Source organism: Lampris incognitus, chromosome 8, assembly GCF_029633865.1.
Source record: "Lampris incognitus isolate fLamInc1 chromosome 8, fLamInc1.hap2, whole genome shotgun sequence".
Taxonomy (NCBI): domain Eukaryota; kingdom Metazoa; phylum Chordata; class Actinopteri; order Lampriformes; family Lampridae; genus Lampris; species Lampris incognitus.
This window is the reverse complement of record NC_079218.1, coordinates 9,069,886-9,093,069: the sequence shown is the minus strand read 5'-3', so window position 1 is coordinate 9,093,069 and position 23,184 is coordinate 9,069,886. Positions and strand designations below refer to the sequence as shown.

General features: G+C 43.8%; 1 protein-coding gene across 1 annotated transcript in view; it reads left to right on the top strand.

The window, feature by feature from the left end:
• The window catches only part of igsf9bb (immunoglobulin superfamily, member 9Bb), a 198,418-nt gene that overhangs the window by 83,683 nt on the left and 91,551 nt on the right, over positions 1–23,184 (top strand). The window contains exons 4-5 of the mRNA XM_056284763.1: positions 14,744–14,895; positions 22,620–22,737. Of these exons, the coding sequence (XP_056140738.1) occupies positions 14,744–14,895; positions 22,620–22,737 (270 nt within the window). The remainder of the gene's footprint in view (positions 1–14,743; positions 14,896–22,619; positions 22,738–23,184) is intronic.

Sequence of the window (23,184 nt, the reverse complement as noted above, 5' to 3'; positions counted from 1 at the left end):
GTGTAGATTATCAGACTGACAACTATAACATTGAGACCTTCTCCCTTCCCTGCTGTGTAGCTCCCAAGTTCTCCTCTCCTAAATGTGTGAGTCACTATAATCTAATAATCATTCCTACCACTGGTGGTGGTGAAGTGTGAAACGAAGCACCTAATAATCTTCAGAACCAAACATCTGATGTCATCATGTGTGATCATACATGGTCCAAAGCGTAGGTCTTCAAAATTGCCAACTAACAAACCAATGCGTCTAATTCCAATTAATATTTCATCTAGTGGTAGCTCCACAGTTCTGCCTACTACTTACCACTGCAACAAGGTGCTTAAATTTGATTTTATGAACATCAGATCACTGTCTACCAAAGCCTTGCTAATAAATGATCTGGTTCTTGAACATAGTTTTGATATAATTGGGTTATGTGACACATAGCTGAAACCAAATGTTTTCCTTCCCTTAAACGTAGCTTCCCCACCTGACTATATTTATGCCCATGTAGCTCAACCAAATAAACAACATGGGAATGTCGCCTTAATATGAGTCTATTTTCAATTTAACTTCTAAAATTGAACTAAATTCAAATCATTTGAATCCTATTCAAAGTCCATCTCCCTCAGCCACCAACAGACTCTGTTAGGTCCAGATTGTGATATTCTATCTATCGACCTCCTGGCTCTTACTCACTATTTCTTGAAGATTTTGGGGAATTTGTCTCAGGTCTTGTTACTCATTCTGATGAGATTCTAATTCTTGGCAATTTCAGTATTCATCTGAAGGGTGGTGATCCTTTAAAGCCTTTCTTGCATTTGTTTGATACTTTTGGGTTTGCTCAGTTTGTTCAAGAGTCGACTCATCGCAGTGGTAACAACCTTGATTTGGTTTTATCTGAAGGAATAGCTGTTTCTGATTTGACTGTCTTGGTAACCATAATATCCACTGTGTCAGATTATTTTCTCATTAAATTTGAAGCATCATTGGCCTTTCCTGTTGATGTTGGCACAGATGTAATTACTCGCCACATTGGTCCGTCCAGTGTTTCTGCATTTGGCCAGCAGTTGCCTGAAGTCTTGACTCCTTTCACTGTAGAGACAGGCTCTGTTGAAAATCTCACTAGTGGCTTAAATGTGGCCCTGTCTAGTCTTCTGCATTCAGTTGCACCTCTCACTACCAGAGCTAGGCACCTAAATAGGTCTACACCCTGGTTTAATGAAGAGACATGTGCTCTGAAGTGGGCCTGCAAGAGACTGGAATGTAAATGGCGAAAAATCAAAATTGAAAGGTTTTTTTTTTACCTATGTTGGCATGAGTGTTTATTGAAATACAAGCATGCTTTATCTGCTACAAAAACAGTGTATCTTAATAAAAATAATCCTAGATTTCTCTTTGATACTGTAGATAAATTTACCAAAAAGCAGCTGTCTATTAGATGCTCACTATTCCGACCCATGAGTTTCTACACTTTTTCTGCAATAAGGTTGATGAGAATAGAAACAAAATTAGTTCTTCAACTCCAGCTTACTCCTGCAGATCCAGTCTTACCAAATTCATATCTGTACAATGACTGACAGATAATCCCTGTTATTGCAGCTCTTGAGACTGTCTCTCTTGATATTTCGACTAAGTTCCTGTCAGCTTCTAAACGAACTACTTGCCTACTTGACCCCTTACCAGCAAAACTTTTTAAAGACCTCTGGCCTTTTCTTTCTGGGACCTACAATGCTACACATAGTTAATTTATCACTTACTACTTGCATTGTTTCCAGTAGTTTTAAGACAGTTGTGGTCAAACCTCTACTCAAGAAACTCCTCAATTGGGGCGTCCGGGTAGTGTGGCAGTCTATTCCATTGCCTATCAACACGGGGATCGCCAGTTCAAATCCCCGTGTTACCTTCGGCTTGGTCGGGCGTCTCTAAAGACACAATTGACCGTGTCTGCGAGTAGGAAGCCGGATGTAGAAGTGTAAAAACCAGGTCCAGAAAGTAAATGTCCAAGCTGTGTATTTGCTCCAACCATGTTACTAAACCAGCTGATTTCATTAACAAGTTTTCCCTACCTAGTCGAGGCGTGATGTTGACTAGAATCTGCTGGTGTAGTGCATGAGTAGAGCAAATACATGGTTTGGACTTTTACTTTCTGGACCTGGTCTTTACACCTCTGGATGTGGGTATGTGTCCTGGTCGCTGCACTAGCGCCTCTTCTGGTCGGTCAGGGCGCCTGTTCAGGGGGGAGGGGGAACTGAAGGGACTGGCATGATCCTCCCATGCGCTACATCCCCTTGATGAAATTCCTCACTGTCAGGTGAAAAGAAGCGACTGGCGACTCCACGTATCGGAGTAAGCATGTCGTAGTCTGCAGCCCTCCTCGGCTTGGCAGAGGGGGTAGAGCAATGGCCTGGATGGCTCGGAAGAGTGGGGTAATTGGCCGGGTGCAATTGGGAAGAAATGGGGGGGGGATCCTAAAGAAGAAACTCCTCGATCCAGTGTCTCTTTTCCATTCTTTTCTAAAGTATGAGAGAGAGTTGTGTATCAACAACTTTCGACCCATATAGAAGAAAACTATATATGAACATTTTTGATCAGCTTTCAGGGCCAGTCACTCCACTGAAACTGCTCTAAGCAGAGTGGTAAATCATCCTTTACTTGCTATGGACTCTGACTCCCCTCTGTGCTTCTATTTCTGGACCTAAGTGCAGCCCTTGACACCATTGATCACTGTATACTATTAGACAGAATAAATTGTAATTTTGCTGTCTCTGGCCTAGCTCTCTCTTGGCTTCAATCCTATTTATTCATTAGAACTCAGTGTGTGTGCTATAATAATATCACATCGAAATTCTCTGATGTTTAATATGGCATACCTCAGGGCTCAGTTCTTGGCCCTCTACTTTTCTCTCTTTATATTTCACCCCTTGGCCAAATTATACACATTCATGGAATAAATTTCATTGCTATGCGGATGATACTCAGCTGTATGTGCCTATAAGGACTTACGATCATACTCAAATGACTAATTTGGAGGCCTGCTTGGCTGCTGTGAAAACTTGAATGTCACTAAATTTTGATTTTAAATTCGAATAAAACTGAGATGCTGGTTGTTGGTCCTGCTAGCCATAAATAACAATTTGGTCAAGTAACAGTAACACTCAACAATTTTACAAAGTTCGACAGCCAAAACTCTTGGTGTTACATTTGATCTCAGCCTTTCCATTGATAAGCACATTAAACAAATCCTCAAGTCTGCCTTTTTTCACTTATATAACATGGCTAAAATTCGGTCTTTTCTCTCCATGGCTGACACAGAGACTCTAATACATCCATTTGTTTCATCGAGACTTGATTACTGTAATGTTCTGTTTTCAGGTCTGCCATGCACGAGCACAAAAAGTCTTCACATTGTTCTAAATGCTGCAGCTAGAATCCTAACTAAAACAAGAAAATTTGACCATATTACACCAATTCTTGCCTCCCTTCATTGGCTTCCTATCCATGTTAGACTAGACTTCAAAGGGCTTTTGTTAACTTATAAATCCTAACTGTGCTTGCTCCAACATACCTGTCTGATAGCACCAAAAGTTTTAAGATGGTTGAAAATTTTGGAGCTAGAATCCTAACAGAAACAAGTAAATTTGGCAATATCACACCAATTCTTGCCTCCCTTCATTGGATTCCTATCCATGTTAGATCAGACTTCAAGGTGCGTTTGTTGGTTTATAAACTCCTAAATGGGCTTGCCCCAACAGACCTGTCTGATCTCTGTAAACTGTATATTCCATCTTGAGCCCTCTGCTCTCAAAATACAAGCTTCCTGCGTATACCTAAACTTAAAAAGAAGTCAGCAGGTGGCAGGGCCTTTTCCTATCAGGCCCTGTTCTTATAGAATGACCTGCGTGCTACCGTCAGACAATCGGAGTTTGTTGAGTCCTTTAAATCCAAGCTTAAAACTCCTCTATTTGCCTTAACCTACAATTAGTTGCCTTTAAATTGAGTACTTCATGACCAGTACTGCATGGCAGGTCGGTTTCTGTCTCAATGAATTCACCAAGTTCCGTCCTGCCGACGATATTATGGAGTATAGATTATTGATTATTGTATCCGTTCTCTCATGTGTTTCTCTCTCTGAATAATGAATAATATTTCTTCCTGTCTTCTCCCATATATGTGAATGGTGTGATGTGAGTCTCCCCTGTGTGCACAAGTCGTCTGTCCTGCCAGGTAAATGGTGTGATGTGAGTCTCCCATCTGTGCAAGTGTAGTCTGGCTGTCCTGCCAGGTCTACATGGTGATGGTGGTCACGTGGCTCAGGTCCTAGGCTGTTCCGGTGGCATCTGGACACCGCTTGCAGTCTTCCGCATCATATATCTTATAACTCCATTGTAATTCTCTCATCTTTCAAACTTGTATCCTGTAAATTGTGTTTTATTCTATACACAGAACATCCATTGCATGCGTGTCTGTCTTGGGAGAGCGATCCCTCCTATGTTGCTCTCCCCAAGGTTTCTTCCTACTTTTTCTCCCTGTTAAAGGTTTTTTTTTTTAGGGTCTTGTTCCTTGTCCAATGTGAGGGTCTAAGGACAGCATGTTGTATTGCTGTCGGGCCCTTTGAGACAAATTTGTGATATTGGGCTATACAAATAAAATTGACTTGTCTTGACTAGAAATGGTTGCAATGTGATCTCCTCTGCAGCTTGTTCTGTAAAATGATGTTTACAGTCAGCAATGTTTACAGTGAATATGTCAAATACGAAGCCAGAACACCACAGATAACAAGCAACTGCCATGAAGCAGTTTATACTGTTACAAGATGGTACATCCTATCCTGGCATTGATTGGGACACAACTTTGTGTCCCCAATATTTTTAGAGGATACCCACCGCACAGGCACTGCATGTTATCAGAAGATTCCTGCAGATTACCTGGGTGTTGTTATTAGTGTGTCTTTATGCAGTCCTAAGGCGGTTCTTTCATCATTATCTGTTGAAGTGTGGCTAATACTTTTAAGGAGGACATGTACGCTGACAGGACTGTCAAGGTTTTGAGGCCTCAGCACATACTGATGTTGGATGAGGCCAGAGCAGTGCCTCTATTTATAGCCCCCTCCCATTTGCAATGCAGCTCCTCTTATCACTGTGGAACGTTGGGGGCTGTCAGCGATTAGTCGGAGCACTTAGCCATTAGTGTCGCTGGCAATGAGGAGGTAAACGATGCATATATATTGTGGGTGAGAGCGCTATGCCATGCTACAACGTCTGCCCCACCAACTGACACTTGGCTTGCGTTAAGTTCCTGCGAACCTTTGCAGCCTGTGAACTCCTTCTGCATGGGGTGTGAGCTTGCTAAAATGGAGGGTGCAAAAGGTGATGATATCATCGTTTATAACCTCACACTTCGCTGTAAAATTATCACCCAAAACTAGAGTTAGAAGTCAAAGCGAGACTTGTTCGGCAAAGATTGAATCAAGGAATGTCAGTGCTGGGTGCTGAATTTTGTTGTATCCTCATTATTGTTATCTCCATTATCTAATGGTGTCTGGTTTTGTAATGGTTGATGTCGGATTTTCTGGCATCTCTAAGTTCACGTCATATATAAGATATAGGATGTATGATCATACAGCTGAATGTGTGAGCTACAGTAGAATATTTCTAGATTAACTCTATAGGGACTCGGAGAAGAAGTAATGGGTGCAATCTCACCCAGTTCAGACTTGGGGAAGGACATAAGTACAGTTGAATACTCAGCCCATTAAGAATTAATCTTATTGATCAGTTGTAACCTGTTTTTCCACAGTGCATGTACAGTACCCCAAGTTTTTGCCCCTCGGGAGGATACTGTCCACTTTGATAAAGATTTAGACGCCCACTGCCCATCCCCGCCCCTCAACAGCCCCATCTCCACCGTGCAGGCCCCTCTGCAGCTTGAGGTGATGTGAAGGAAGCCAGGTTCAGATCTCTAAGGGTTAGTCTTCCCCGCTCCCCCTAAAATAGCTTCAGCACCCCCTCCCGCTCCCCAGCCCTCTCTGTTCTGCAGCAGACCTCTGCAGTGCCTGCAAGCAGCACAGCAAAGCCCTGCCAATCTCTCTCTCACCCTCTCTGTCTCTCTCTCTCTCTGTGTCTCTCCCCACCTCTCTCTCTCTTTCTCGCTCTCTCTGTCTCTCTCTTGCTCTCTCTCTCTCTCTCCCCACCTCTCTCTCTCTCTCTCTCGCTTGCTCTCCATCTCTCTCTCTCTGCCCTATCCATCTCTCTGTCCTGGTTCTCTTTGGCTCTCCATTCCCCTTTGTCATTTTACTTCCATCTTTTTCCCTTTCTGTCTTTCTCTCCATTTTTCCCTCTCTCATCCTCTGGTACTCATATGCATGCTCACATGCACACTCACGCACACATACACACACGGAGACAAACACAACACACAAACTCAAACAAACACAATCGTGCACACACAGACTCTCTCTCTCCTCTTTCTCTTAGTGTCTCTCTCTCTTTCTCAGCGCAGGTTGTGGACTTGGAGGAAAAGGAGATAAAAATGTCATTGGACCCCCTCCCCGTCATGGTCTGAAAGCAGATTTACACATAACCACTGGCCACTGCTTATCCTGTAGGATTAAAGAACAGAGCCCAGAATGCAGTGCCAAATCGCCCAAGACAAAATGCTGCATTATGCTATGAAGGACATTACAATCATCATGAAATCAGACAAATGAGATTATATCGGGCCTTTTTTCAGAATAGAAGAATATTAAGCAGAGCATCCCTATAGACACTTACTTTGCATTTTTGGCTTTACCAAACGTGAACTTCCATGATAGTTTTTGTTAGCCAGAGCAGTTCAAATACAAGATGTGGACATGGCTGAAACGTGATGTTGTGGTCGTGTCTGTGTGGACGATCACAGTGGCATCCTTGTCTAAAACCACTGACGGAATGGAAACCGGGAGTCTCCCTAACTGTCATGTTCCTTCTGGGAGTGACTACTGCATTAATGATTATACTTTTTAAACATCCTTTCCTTATTATTATTATTATCCATCCATCCATCCATCAGTTATCCGAACCACTTATCCTGCTCTCAGGGTCGCGGGGATGCCGGAGCCTATCCCAGCACCCAGCAGTCATTGGGCAGCATGCAGGGAGACACCCTGGACAGGCCGCCACACACACACACATTCACACCTAGGGGCAATGTAGTACGGCCGATTCACCTGACCTACATGTCTTTGGGCTGTGGGAGGAAACCAGAGCCCCCAGAGGAAACCCACACAGACACGGGGAGAATATATAAACTCCACACAGAGGACGACCCGGGACGACCCCCCAAAGTTGGACTACCCCGGGGCTCGAACCCAGAACCTTCTTGCTGTGAGGCGACCGTGCTAACCACTGCGCCACTGTGCCGCCATTATTATTATTATTATTATTATTATTAGTAGTAGTAGTAGTAGTAGTAAGTAGTAGTAGTACTAGTAGTAGTAGTAGTAATAGTAATTTTTGTGGAGGTTGTATTGGCTGAAAACACATTCATTAACATTCAGTCTGTGAAGTTATTTCAGAAAAGTGCCTGGCTTGAAAATGACACAGGAGATTAAATATTATTTACTTGTGTTTTGTTGTTGTTGTTCCTTGTTTTTTTCCAAAAATCCCATTTATTTACGTATTTATTTGTTTTTTGTTTTTTTTGCTTTTTCACGCCTTTTTGCCCCTCCCCAATTGTACCCGACCAATTATCCCACTCTTCCGAGGCATCCCGGTCTCTCTGCAGACTACCACATGTCTCCTCCGATACATGTGGAGTCACCAGCCGCCACTTTTCACCTGACCTGAGGAGTTTCACCAGGGGGATGTAGTGCATGCCCCCAGAGGAGGCGCTAGTACAGCAACTAGGACACATACCCACATCTGGCTTCCCACTCGCAGACACAGCCAATTGTGTCTGTAGGGTCACCTGATCAAGCCGGAGGTAACACGGGGACTCGAACCGGAGATCCCCGTGTGGTCAGGCAATGGAATAGACTGCCACGCTACCCGGATACCCCTGTTTGTTTGTTTGTTTATTTATTTGTCCAAATCCATCTGTAATTTAGCTGTCATTATTGCAGCAATCAAATCTAAACTCTAACCATGCTCACCGTCAGGGAGCCCACGAGTTCGTTCAAAAGGGTGCTGTAAAAGGATGCTGTTTTGAGTTTTATGTGAATTATCACGTTCCATTTGATTCTGGACTGCGACTGGGGCTGATTGAATCCACTCATTTTTTTCCTGTTATTGGCTCCAGTAGTATGGCGTGCGTGAGGCTAAATGAATGCAGTCGTGCTGATGCTGGGGGGAGATAGTGAAGCGTTTCGCTCCACGAACAGCCCTCTTTTATCCTCCATCATGTTTGATCTCCAGTGTCAAAAGCTCCCTTCATTTCCTTCAACAGCACTTTTTCCTCACACAGAAATAAGCATGGAGTCTTTCCCCTGGGGACGGTGCTGTTCTTCAGTGTACGCTAAATTGATGCAGAATTTCACCAAAAAAAGAAAAAAAATCGTTGGACTTTTCTAAAACAGAGCCAGTGTATACGATATTGCAAGTCGTTATATATTCCCATAAACTTTTGCCTAGATTTTATGCAGCCCAGATCCTCATCGTGTGATTTTTACCTCTCAGCGTCCACACACTTTTTAACATGGTTGACAGATTTCCAAATTCAATTTGCACAAAAAGATATTTTTGCACATCATGCGTCTGTGTGTATTAATTATCCAATACAGATTGAAGGCAATTATGATGCAGCAGACTAGTCAGTATAAGCAATGTCACATTGGCTGCAGTGATATAATTCGTAGAAATCTTAAGAGAAATTTGTTTTGGATATTGAATCTGATTTTTTTTTTTTGCACACAAAGACAACAATCACCGAATGTAAATCAGTCAGCACCGGTTGCAGCATCACCGGGTCAATACCCTGAAGACGTTAATAACTAGCATGTAACACAAAGCTGTAGGTCTGTCTGCTCAGCCGCCTGTTTCACTAATAACCAATGACTTGGTATGCCTGTATAGTGGCTCTTTCACCTCCATCCCGAGTTATAGTGCCGCTGAGTTCAAGATTCAACTCTTTTTTTCTTTTTGGGATTTTTTTCTTCCCAATTGTATCCAGCCAATGACCCCGGTCTTGCGAGCTGTCCTGGTTGCTGTTCCACCCCCTCTGCCGATCCGGGGAGGGCTGCAGACCACCACATGCCTCCTCCTCCGATAGTGTGGAGTCGCCAGCTGCTTGTTTTCACCTGACAGTGAGGAGTTTCACCAGGGGAATGTAGCGTGTGGGAGGATCACGCTATCCCCCCCCCCCAGTTCCCCCTCCCCCCTGAACAGACACCCCGACCGACCAGAGGAGGCACTAGTGCAGCGACCAGGACACATACCTACAATTGTGTCTGTGGGGATGCCCAACCAAGCCGGTGGTAACACGGGTGTTACCCCTATCATTTAATGCACTGACCTCGTGGACTGGTGTTTGTGTGAACAATTCATCATCCTATATTCAAGCATGACCATGACTGTGAAATTCTTGTCAGGTGAAAATATGTGAACTGTTTTCTACACAACAGTCTTTTGGCATAACCATTATGACTGCAGGCCACTGACCCGAGAGGTCACAATTGACTGCTGTTAAATTGCTGTCAGTAGGTTGTACATGGTGCATAGCAATGCTTGAAATTTTGTTCCACTGCATTTTTTTCAGCAGGAGAGTTTACGATGGCTGTTTATGGAAATTTTTTCAACCACGTCCTTTATACGTGGTACTTGTTGCCAGTATTTAACAATTATTTGGACAGGGTAGACAGCACCTTGGAGAATGCGTGTAGTCACACACTCGCTAATGACACCGCTGTGCACTGAAACAAACCAGAAGCTGCACAAATGCAGCGTAGAATGGAGTTTGTTGCTGCAGGGATCACATTGCTGCTTTTTACTGTGGACTGCCGGTCATCTTTGAGTACATCCAGTGACTGGAGAATCGTATACCTTGCTAGCCTGTAGCCTATTATTATGGTCTCCTCTGACATGCCAAAAAGTGTTAGTCCATCATGCTTATGATTTCTCTTCTTAGAATATCAACAGCCAACCTGACCGCTCTAGAGGCTGAAATTAATTTAACCCCTGCTAGTCTTAAATGCCCGTGTCTAGAATAAGTTCCTGAAACGACGGACATTATTACTGCACATACCTGTGCTGCAGCAGGCCACCGGCCATGATAAGCACCAGCAGGAGGCTAGTCACATAAAGATAAATTTTTTCCCCAAGATACAACGTGGTCTCTTGTGGAAAGTACATATGCAGTAAGTCAAACATAATGCCACTATTTTGACACCTCTGGTGTTCTGGAGAGGTATAATTTAACAATTTTGCACCCCTGAAAAACGCTGCAAATCCTTAGCGAATCTGGCCCCAGGATTTTCCTTCCTCCGAACGAGCTTTACAGTATTGCTGGGTCCTCCATTGTCACTTAATGCAGGCAAAAATAATTTGAAAGGTGGCAAATAAGCTCTGCCCCGATGGTGTACATGGCAGCAGAGTCTCCGTGTGCAAAGACCGATGTAGATACTGCCAGTGTGCCTGACAGACGGAGCAGTGCGTCTGCTACCCTTTGACTTTCTACATCAGATAAATGCCTTTTGGGTTCCAAATAAAAAAACATTTCCCTTTCAGACTTCAGATTTATATCAGCCTCCCACCCACCACACAGAGCGCCGCCTCAGCCGTACATCTTCAGTCCGCAGCTGCAGATGCCTACACTGCACCAAGGCACAAAAAAAAAGCTCCAAAAAAATCTACATACTCTCTGTATTATGTTAAAGATAATGTCAAATTGATATCAAACTCCCCAATCCTCATGTCAAAATTGCTCACTGCAGCGTCCGGGTAGCATAGCATTCTATTCTATTTCCTACCAACACGGGGATCAATGGTTCAAATCCCCGTGTTGCCTCCGGCTTGGTCGGGCATCCCGACAGACACAGCTGGCCGTGTCTGCGGATGGGAAGCCAGATGTGGGTATGTGTCCTGGTCGCTTTACTAGCGCCTCCTCTGGTCGTTCGAGGTGCCTGTTCGGGGAGGGGGGACTGGGGGGGAATAGTGTGATCCTCCCATTTGCTACGCCCCCCCCCTCCCGGATGGGCAGAGGGGATGGAGTAACGACTGGAACGGCTCTGAAGAGTTGGGTAATTGGCCAAGCCCAATTGGGGAGAAAATACGGGAGGGGGGGGTTGCTCACTACAAACTAGTGGAGTAGTGTGCCAATTTTAGGGCGGGTTGAGAAGATGTCATTATAAAAGGCGCCTTTGCAAATTTTTACCAGAAACAACATTCCTTGTGGTTAGTCATGATAAGTTTCACTGAATACATCAAATAACTTTCATCCGCTGCTCAGCTCATGGAGGAAAAGTGATTAGTCCTGAAGAAACCCATTATCTGAGGTGCTTATGGTGTGGAAGCTGGTTCACATTTAGCATCGCTGCAGAGAAAACCCCAAAACAAATTCTTGTCCCCTTGCCATTTGAATTTACCTGCCACTGAAAACATCAAATACAGCAAACGAGAAGAAACAAATGTCTATTCGTGTCACCTTTTCTGGCTCGGCAAAACCATCCTGTCCCCGTGGAATGTGGAATTAGCACTATGGTCTGGATTATGACCGCAGATGGAATAACACGATAGCGATTGAGAGGCCACAGGATTACACATGTAAGCTGATCAGCTCCAGTCCTAAGGTGATTATACAGAGAATATATGTATATATTTTATACATAATATGAAGAAAAGCTGTATTGAATCATCGATGCTCATATCTGTATGTATGTGTGGTGTGGCGGGATGGTGTTTGGTTCATGTCAAAATTGCTCATTGCAGCGTCCTGGTAGCATAACGGTCTATTCTATTGTGGCGGAGCAGAGCAGAGCTGGGCTAGTACGAGGACGGGGATTGGATCTGATTGGTTAGGGAGATGTGTCAATTGTCTTGTATGATGATCATCCACATAATCTAGCAAGCTTCTCAGCAAAAGAGGATTTTTTTGGGGGGTGGGGTGGTTTTGTGAATGTAACAAACCCTGACAAATCAGTACATCAGTAAAAGGCGATTTTGGATTTTTTTTTTTTGCATCACATATGAGAGCAAGATTGGCGCTACAGAATGACTGCAAAGTGAAGAAAGCTACAACCTGAAACAAGGTCCTTGGAAAAGGTCTTCATTCATTTTAGTTTAAACACTCCATTTAGACGTCTAAATAGTTTGCGGCTTAAAGCTTTCAAGACCACTTTTCTGTCAAAAAGAAAAATGGCCATCAAACTCTCCCTTCTTCAGTTATCGTGTTTGGCCTCTGTATTGCCTCCCCGTCTGCCACTGTAAATTTAAAATTGTGGTCTCGGAGACAAGCTGTTACCTGTGTGCAACCAACCGGACGGGTGAAGGTTTACACACATGCATTATTAAATGGCCTCTCAGTAACCTGCTTGAATTGGCCAGTCTTTTGCCATTATGAACACTTGGCCGGCTCTGCAGAGGGGGTATGGGAACTTTAACCCAGGAGTTGTTGTTTTTGCCTAACAAGCTACCCTGTAAGGTTTTCATGTCTGCTCTCAGGAAAGAAAGAATAATTTTCCTGCCGCTTTAAGATACTGAATAATGTGTGAGTTGCTCAGTGCTTTGGAGTTGTTTTCTCTGTTTCCTGGCTCGCTGCTTATGGACAATATTACCAGTGACAGTGAAGCGTAGCCCTAATCCAACCCCTCTGCATTGCTATATTTAGCTACATCCACTCCACGGCCACTTTTTCAAGTTTCAAAGCCATTTAAAGAGCATCGCTCCGGTCCTCTTTCAGCAGTAAAACCTGTAGATTTATGAGTTCATCCGAATTTTGCATCCAAATGTGAGTGTGAGTTTGTTTGCTAGTGCCATGATCCCCATTGCTTAGGTGTTAAAAACTAGTGTAAACGAATGAGACGTTAGAGAGGTCTACATTTGCCATAACGTTGACTATGCTGAGCGAAATGGATTTGAAAATAGTTGCGCTCACAATCTGATTCTAATCTTAAATCCTCATAAGTTGTCCTACTTTCTCTGTCTTCAGTCATTTTGCTTTCCAGCAGGGATCAGAACAGCCAATGATCAGCTCAATAGTTTTCAGAGACTTGCCTCGATGTCATGTTTTAAATTTGCCTCAAATATACCTTCATGCTCTGGTAATACGAAGCCCTGGTACACCATTTCCCAAGGTAGCGTTAATATAGCTGAATGTTACATAAAGTGAAGAGAGAGCAGCATACATTATTCTTTCTTGTAGGTTTTTTAAACAGCATTGCATAGAGAAACTCAGTGAATAGGAAAAAATAAATTCATAATGAAATATGAAATACAGCAGGGTGCTGCTACCTGTGTGGATCTTTTAGCTTAGTCAGAGTGTAAGTGAAACTTATTGAAGCGTATTGACGGAAGGCTTTTTTTTAACAAATTGGAATCAATACATCTAACGAGTAAAGGAAATTAACGTAGTGTTATTTGCCCTGAAGCGGGAACGCATCTGTGACTTTCTGCATTTAGTTTATTTATCACTGCAAAAACATATACCATTTGTATAGCTCTGCATCAGTACACTACATGTACTTGCCAAAGTCAGTCTCTTAAAGAGGTACTAAACACTTAAATGTGTTTTTTTAAGCTGTAAACAGAATGATATGACTGTACGGTGATGAAACACATCAGTGCTGTTGTTAATATTGACATTTCTTAACAAAATTTATAAAAATGGGCATTTCTTGGGTGGAAAATTGCTCAACATGCCATCTACTGTTTTAAATCAGCCCTGAACCTAGCAAGGCCAATGCTGACGTAGAGTCGACCGGTAATATTACATCATGAAATTAAAAAAAAAGCTAACGCCCTCCGATCAGAGGTAAACGACCCACCTGCCCCCAGTCTCACCCTTCGGTGTGAGTCTATGAAACCACGTTCATTTTTAAATATATGCTGATCGAGACTCATCACTGACAGGAGTTTACTCGCTAACCTTGCGCTGGTGGAGGGGACTGGGTGCGGCTGGGCTGTCTGTGGCGGCGAGCTGGCACAGCACCGGGCCCTTCTCACAGATCTCCCCAGCTACTCCCGCCCATGCTCCTGCCTCACAAAGCCACACCCCTCCTCCTCTCAGCCCTTTGCCCATATTTTATCATTTTTCAAAATTATGCAGTGGGTGGAGTTAGGCTCAGAGCGGGGGGAGAAGTTACAGTTTAAATGGTGCCAGGTTGAATAGCTACTCAGGCCTATGTGTGGACTATCGTGTAAGCCTCAAACGCCTACTTAAAATGAAACCTAGAAGCGACTTCAGGTTGACATGCTCATAATTAAGAGAAATTTGACCAAAAAAAAAATCATACTTTGGGGGCGCCGTGGCTCAGGAGGTAGAGCGGGTCGGGTCGTCTAGTAATCGGAAGGTTCAATGGTTTGATCCCAGGCTCTTGCGGAGAGTGTGTCAAAGCACCCCTGAGCAAGACACTGAACCTTTAAGTGCTCCTGATGAGCAGGTTGGCGCCTTGCATGGCCGCCTCCGCCGTAAGTGTGAATGGATGAATGTGAGGCATACACTGGAAAGCGCTTTGAGTGGTCGCTAGACTAGAACAGCGTTATATAAATGCAGTCCATTTACCATTTTACTTGACAAAAAGTCCATATTGTATTCTCGTTGTAAACATCCTCCTTATCTTCTTACTCCACAGCTCCCCCCACATTCACGGATACTCCACCACAGTATGTAGAGGCCAAAGAGGGGGGCAGCATCACTTTGACCTGCACAGCTTTTGGAAACCCCAAACCTTCGGTTAGCTGGCTGCGGGAGGGCAACCTCATCATCAGCAGTGCCAAGTACAAGGTATGTACCCAAGGTCTTCTGGTGTCTTTCATTTCTGGACTTCTGAAAGCAACCCGTTACTGATACAGCACAGAACTACATCAATAACTATTTGAGCTTACTTATGATTTGACTTGGTTCACCCCGGGGCTTAAAATGGATATATGAAGTCCCCGGGACTTAAGCTTAGGGAAATTTGCTTGCCTAGTTACTTGACTGTCAATGATAACTTAAATTACCTCTTTCTACCACTCTGGGTCATTGTTTTTATCTGCCACAATGCTCGTCTTTTCATGATTTTTGAAAGGGTTCAGTGTTATTCTACCTTGTACCATGGTCGCGCAAGATACTGGTGTCTGATTGGCTGGGGGGTGTGCGTTAAAACCATAGTTCGGCTGAAGTTCAGTCACTGTTCTAAATTCATACACTGGCCACAAATTTGCTATGTAACCATAGCAACACGTTAATTCAGTGGCAAGCACAGTGAACATTCAAGGTTAGCTTGGCGGTTAACTTTTGCTTCAGAACCTTTTAATTCTGAGTCCTTAACATTCCCCCCTCCCTTTTCGCCTCAGTTGTATCCGGCCAATTACCCCACTCTTCCGAGCCGTCCCGGTCACTGCCCCACCCCCTCTGCTGATCCGGGGAGGGCTGCAGACTCCACATGGCTCCTCCGATACATGTGGAGTCGCCAGCCGCTTCTTTTCACCGGACAGTGAGGAGTTTCGCCAGGGGAACGTAGCTTGTGGGAGGATCACGCTATTCCTCCCAGTTCCCCCTTCCCCCTTGAACAGGCGCCCCGACCGCCCAGAGGAGGCGCTAGGGCAGCGACCAGGACACATACCCACATCTGGCTTCCCACCCGCATACACGGCCAATTGTGTCTGTAGGGATGCCCGACCAAGCCGGAGGTAACATGGGGATTTGAACCGCCGATCCCCATGTTGGTTGGCAACGGAATAGACCGCTACGCTACCTGGACGCCCCCCTGAGTCCTTAACATTTAACAAAAAAATAAGCAAATGTTTTTATTTTAAGTTTTGGTAAGTGACCCCAGTATAAGCGGAATAATCCACTCCAAGGTGTGGGTCAAAAGAACAGATTTTTGCATCAGGTTTGCCTTTGCCTGTATTTTTTGTCTGTATTTTTTTTTTGTTCCCATACTGTAGCTACTTTTTCTCAGTTCTTAGAATTGCATTCTCCTTTGGTCTTTAATCGTCTTTCCTTCAGCGTCTCATTATTCAAAGATTCTCATCTATTCCAGTACTGCATTAATTGTAAGGGTTAAAGTTTCAAGTGGAGCAGTTTATCTTAACTTTAGCCACATCCTTCCCCTTTATCCCCACTTTTACTTGGCTATTAGGTTTTATTTTGTTTTATTATGTGCCAAGGTTTGGACCTCAGCTGGGCACACCGATGCTGAGCATGTTAGAGCTTGGTGGTTGTCCTTCTTTTTCCATGTGGTCATTAATTGAGGAAATTTAATGGAAAAAGAACAGCAGGAGGCCCCAGTGAAGAGTTAGGTTAGCATATTTCTAATACTCTTACTATCGACCGCCGCATGCAGAAATGCAACTTACTCACCCACGCTGGATCAATTATTCAAATGACCGAGCTTTGTCCAGAGAGGAACAGTTACATATCTAAATTTGCCCCTCTCTCAGGCAGTAACTTACACCATCGTAACTATACTACAAGCGTTTCCCATAGACCGGTGAGCAGATGTATATGGTTTAATAGAGGGATATACAGATTTTACCAACATTTGTGCTCTGTCAAGATGTTAGGGGCATTGTTCAGTTTTCTTTGTTTTCTTTGCCGGTGTTATAAAGTTCCTAAAAGTTGTCTATCTGCACTTGTGCATTCATATTTTAAAGATAAGGTTGTGTGACAGTTCCTGACTCAGAGGAAAACTCTGAACGTACATCTTGTGCTTCGAACAACCAAAGATGATAAGACTGTAATTGTCATCTCCTGCTATAACTGGAAGCTGCTGCATCATGCTGCTCACCCTACTCTTGTTTGAAGTGTCCGTCTTCATTGGGGAAAGTGGATGAAGAATAACTTTATACCCTCTGTTTCGGAATATAAATCCTGTGGGAGGAGATGTTAATTAAAGGCTGTGCACAGTTCGCACTTTGAAGTTTTGACTTTTGCTTTGTTTATTTAATTCCTCTGACATCCCATTGACTAAAATGTTTTTTTTTTCCCTTTTGGTTGGTTTCAGAATTATTTTTTTCACTAATTCAGCCAGAGTGGTTCATATAAACACAATTTGGCAGCCAAATTTGTATTTATACAAGGCAAAGCAACTCTCAGCAACTATTTCAAGTTGTTTTTGTGGGGGGGGGTGTTATGGAATGGCTGCTTGTCGTGGATCTTTGGCTGTGTCTGAATACTCTGATATGCACAACACTAACAGTAGATACTGCATACTAAGTACTTTATACTGCTTAGTATGTTGTATTCCATCAAAACATATGTGCTGTGATTCTATCATACTATTCTATGATACTGTACTATTCAGCTAACAGTGCCTCAATCACCCCATTCTCCCCCTTGACTGAGTAGGAAGTCTCCAAACTTCTGTTGGACTCTTGTCCCACTACCTATACCATCCAACCTCCTACAGACCATTTCCCCCACACTTAACCCCACAGTCACACATATCATCAACTCCTCGCTTACAACGGGTGTGTTCCCCACTGCATTTAAGCAAACTTTGGTCACCCCGCTACTCAAAAAACCTACACTCAACCCACCCCAGGTTGAAAACTACAGACCAGTTTCACTCCTACCCTTTCTATCAAAAATACTTGAGCGCACGGCCTTTAACCAAGTCTCTGAATTCCTTTCTGAGAACAATCTGTATGATCCAAATCAGTCTGGCTTTAAACAGGGTCAGTCTACCGAGACTGCACTCCTGTCGGTAATGGAATCACTGCGTTTGGCTAGAGCTGCTGGTCAGTCCTCAGCTTTATTGCTGCTAGATCTGTCAGCTGCTTTTGACACAGTTGACCACCAAATCCTCCTCTCCACACTCACTGAGCTTGGTATCTCAGGATCTGCCCTCCGCTGGTTCATGTCCTACCTCTCAGCGAGATCTTTTCGAGTATCTTGGAGGGGATCAGTGTCCAAACTGCACAGCTTATCCACACAGGTGCCTCAAAGTTCAGTGCTCAATCCCCTTCTCTTCTCAATATACACCACCTCACTTGGTGCAGTCATCCACTCCCATGGTTTCTCATACCATTGTTATGCTGATGATACCCAGCTCTTCTTATTATTCCCGGCAAATTACCTCACTGTCTTGGCACAGACATCGTCATACCTTGCTGATATATCTGCATGGATGAAAGAACGCCACCTTCAGCTTAACTTATCTAAGACTGAGCTCCTTGTCATCCTAGCCAGTCCTTCCTGACAACAACAGATCAATGTCCAGCTCAGATCAGCCCAACTCGTGCCCACAAAGTCTGCCCAAAACCTGGGTGTCATGACTGATGACGAACTAACCTTTAAGGTTCACGTGGCCTCGATTCCTCGGTTGTGCCGAGTTGCCCTGTACAACATCAGGAAAATTAGACCCTACCTTTCTGTGAATGCAGCACAACTCCTGGTACAGGCTCTGGTAATATCATGCATTGACTACTACAACTCCTTACTGGCAGGTCTCCCTGCATGCACTTTCAAACCTCTGGAAAGAATAATCTGGAACGCAGCGGCGCGTTTGGTCTTCAACCAACCCAAAATAGCACATGTCACTCCGCTGCCCACATCAAATTAAAAACCTTGCTCGCTTACAAAAAACCAAAAACCAAAACAGCTAAACAGCTCTCACCTACCTGAACTCCCTCATTCAGGTCTACCCCCAGTCCCGCTCACTACGCTCTGCCAATGAAAGGCGCCTGGCACTTCCGCAACAACGGGGCCCTAAGTCACTAGCCAGACTTTTCTCTTCTGTAGTTCCCTGGTGGTGGAACTAGTTACCAAACTCCATTCGATCTGCTGAGTCTCTCTCCACACCCCCCCCCTTTTCTCCCCAATTGTACTTGGCCAATTACCTCACTCTTCTGATCCGTCCCAGTCGCTGCTACACCCCCTCTGCTGATTCGGGGAGGGCTGCAGTCTACCACATGCCTCCTCCGACACATGTGGAGTCGCCAGCCACTTCTTTTCACCTGACAGTGAGGACTTTCACTAGGAGGATGTAGCGTGTGGGAGGATCACGCTATTCCCCCCAGTTCCCCCTCCCCCCCAAACAGGCGCCCCGACTAACCAGAGAAGGCGCTCGTGCAGCGATCAGGGCACATACCCACATCCAGATTCCCATCCACAGACACGGCCAGTTGTGTCTGTAGGGACATCCGACCAAGCCAGAGGTAACACGGGGATTCGAGCCAGCGATCCCCATGTTGGTAGGCAACAGAATAGACCACTACGCTACCTGGGCGCCCCTCCTCTCCATCTTTAAGATGAAGCTAAAGACCCAGCTCTTTCACGAACACTTCCACACCCGATGGTATTAATAAAAAAAATAAATATCGCTGCTATGCACACTATGCATTGCCTTTGTGCACTGCCTGTTGACACCTATGTCCTATTGGACTTGAACCTTTTTCTTTTTTTCTTTTTCTTTTTTTTTTGGCACTTACTTGCATTGTTGTCCCCTGACTAGATCCTTGCTTGTGTTGCATTAACTCTCAGATGTATGTCACTTTGGATAAAGGCGTCTGCTAAATGAAATTGTAACATTGTATTCTCAGCCTATCAGCAGCGGTTAAGGCAAGTGGTTACTACTCGTGCAACCTGTATCTCCATGGCAACCACGCAAAGTTGCCATTTTCTTTGAGAATAGTGTCCACTCGATTCATATTAGATTTTTCAGGGAAAGTAGTATACATTCTGGGATTTTTAGTGTATTATATATTTCCATACTACAAACTTTTTAATCTCGTATACTAAAAATGAGTACTATATAATATGTACTAGAGCCATAATACTGTCTTTTGGAGACAACTTCTGTCTTGTTGGCCAACTGATCTGGGAACAGTGACTGAGAAAGACAAAGATTAAATTACCTCAATTTGATGTTGACATTTCCAATAGTTGCACTTGTGGACTGAATTTCGGTGCATTTTATTGGGAGGATCTGCCTCCAGCTGACTAACCTTTTATTCTTCAACCCACTCTGGCTATTGTATTGCTCTGCATTTTTACCTTTTACTTCATCTTTATCTTATTCTGTATTTCTTAGTCAGTGTCTTTGTATGCCTTATGCAAAGCTCTATGGATTGCCTTTGTTTATGAAATGTGCTATACAAATATCCTTGTCTTGACTTTGATCACTCCCACCTGTCTTTCCTCCCATCTTGCCCCTCTACGCTACACTCCTAATAAACTACAGAAGGCTAACACTCACCTGTGGTTTGGAGTGAGGGTTTGGTCCGTTCTCCTCGCTTTCCTGCTGTGACTCATCAAACATGTGTTTTCTTCCCAGTTGTTTGCCTTACTAGATATTGAATGACTGATATGTTACCAACGGTGAGAACCTCACCAAGTTGAATCAGCAAGTCCTTCTCAATACCTGTTAGCGTTACAAATCCTACAACCCATACGACCACATAGGCCGTTTGTCCTCTAATACGACCCACAGGAGCGTTTCCTAAATTAGCGCCCTTACCGACGGCAGGAGATATGAAACAGATACTTTCTGCCTCGGTGCATTGTGGGTTTTTAAAACAAGTTGAGAACAACAGAATATGTAGTCAGTGCGTTTCTGTGTTTTTTCGCCATCTAGTATAGTAACTAAGATTGCTATTGGCAGTATGTTTACCTATGAACGACGTCATAAGAGCTAACTTAACGTTAGCCAAAAGTTAGCAAGTCAGCTAGCGTGGACATTATAACCGCTATGTGACGTTACACTTTGCTTTTATTAATATTCCTTCTCACGAGAGCTTATGGAAGGAGATGCTTATTGTTACAGGGAAAGTAACGTATTATAATTACGGAGGACCGCGAGGAAGTAGCTTAAAACTTGACTATAGGTCGTAATAAGCTGCTTGTACAAACGACCTATGGGGTCGTTTTTTGGGGGAGGACAGTCTCTTAGCATTATGAAGTTATCGCGTCTCTAGATTCTATACTCTGACAGTGAAGATGGCCAAATATGTAAAAGTTGACGTGCTTACCATCAATGGGAGGCCAACACCAATTAAAAATAGAGGTTACACTTGGTTAACCGATCATCCGAATACACATAGTTTGGATTGAAATCTACAAACTGGGCAAGGGTGTATTTTACTGGCATGATTTTCATATATATATAGTATATATATAATCCAGGAGTGCAGTAAATTCTTTATGAGACAGATTCTTGAAATGAGATGAGATGAGATTCTTTATGAGACTGTCTCATAAAGAATTTACTTGACTCACTGGATTATTTTGCTCCTTATTTGTTGAGCACTTTACCTACTGTTGAGTGTTTCTTTTAACAAAGTTATATATATATATATATATATATATATATATACACCCCCCTTCTTAGTATTTCTTAAATGGTGGCAAGCTAATCATCATACAAAAAAAAAGAAAGAAAAAAAAGGCCCAAGAGATGCAACACTTACGTAATGTGTTTAAACTGGGTTTGACATTATGGGCAGATTTATTAGATGTGACAGAGAAAGCATCTCATTACCAGCCATGGAAACTAAACAGTAGAATAATATAATTTTCTTTGTGCTTCGCCTTGTGTTTTCCTATTACAATGCGAAGTTTGGCTACACGTGACATCTGTTTATAACTGGTGAACAGTTTATAGAAGCTGTGTGCTGTAGCGCTGATATTGTTATAAAGTTTTCCATGTGTTTTTGACTTGTAACAGCTTACATTGTTTTATAATGATGTGTAGAATATGTTTGAGGGTGCAACTTCATCTTAGGGTCATATTGTACCTCACATTGTGGTTCTTCTGATTTCTGCGAATGAGCAGCGTTCTCCAACAACAATTTTTTTTGGGGGGGGGGATTTTCCCCCCTTTTCTCCCCAATTGAACTGGACCATTTACCCCACTCTATAGAGCCATCACGGTCACTTCTCCACCCCCTCTGCTGATCCGGGGAGGGCTGCAGCCTACCACATGCCTCCTCCGATACATGTGGAGTCGCCAGCCGCTTCTTTTCATCTGATGGTGAGGAGTTTCGCCAGGGGGACATCACGCGAGGGAGGCTCACGATATTCCCCCTGGTTCCCCCTCCCCCCCGAACAGGTGCCCCGACTGACCAGAGGACGCGCTAGTCCAGCAACCAGGACACATACCCACATCCGGCTTCCCACCTGCAGACACGGCCAATTGTGTCTGTAGGGATGCCCGACCAAGCCGGAGGTAACACCGGGATTCGAACCGTGTTGGTAGGCAACAGAATAGACCGCCATGCTACCCGGACTCTGCGTTCTCCAACAATATTTGACATAATGTCTCTGGTTTATCCAACCAGGTTCATGTGGGTTAGGGTAAGGCTCAGGGTTGAGGTTAGCCCAAGGTCACATGTTGATCTGAGAGCATCTCTCACCTGCATAACTCAGCATGGGTGTCACACTTGCATTTAATTATTTAACATGTATATTTTTTGTTTTAGGGTTTTAATCTTACCTGGAAGTCCTCTCTCTGCCTTTTGAATGTCTGTTCATATTTGCGTTTGCGTGCGTGTACACATGTATGTATATTGGTGTGTCTCCAGGTGTCTGATGGGAGTCTGACGGTGCTGTCCATCAGTCGGGAGGATAGAGGGGCATACATCTGCAGAGCCTTCAGCCCACAGGGGGAGGCCATTCACACCACGCGTCTGCTTGTGCAAGGTAGGCTCCATCTACGCAAGTGGGATTGTCTTCCGGTATATCTGCTGGGTGTACAGCGGCAGATTTATGTCACTGCATCATTTAATACCCCGCACAAAACATGTTTCGTTTACGCCTCAACGATGTGCATTGACAACATATGTGTGCAACGCATCTGTGAGCTTAGCAGATCCCTCCAGCATACGATTACATCGATGTAAAAGTAAAATGAATTCATGCGTGATGTAGCTGTCTTTCTGGGAGCGGGGCAAAGGAACAATAACACCGGATTAGTTTAGGGACTACCAGTAATTGCATTTTACTTCAGAAAGATAATATGAGATATAGGGGTCAAGATTTATCCAAAACACACTTTACATAGAGCTCCAGCTGTAAAATACAAGTCAAAATATTCAGTTATATTTTTTAGATAAAACAGGACACAAAGAAAAAAGAAGGGAAAAACAA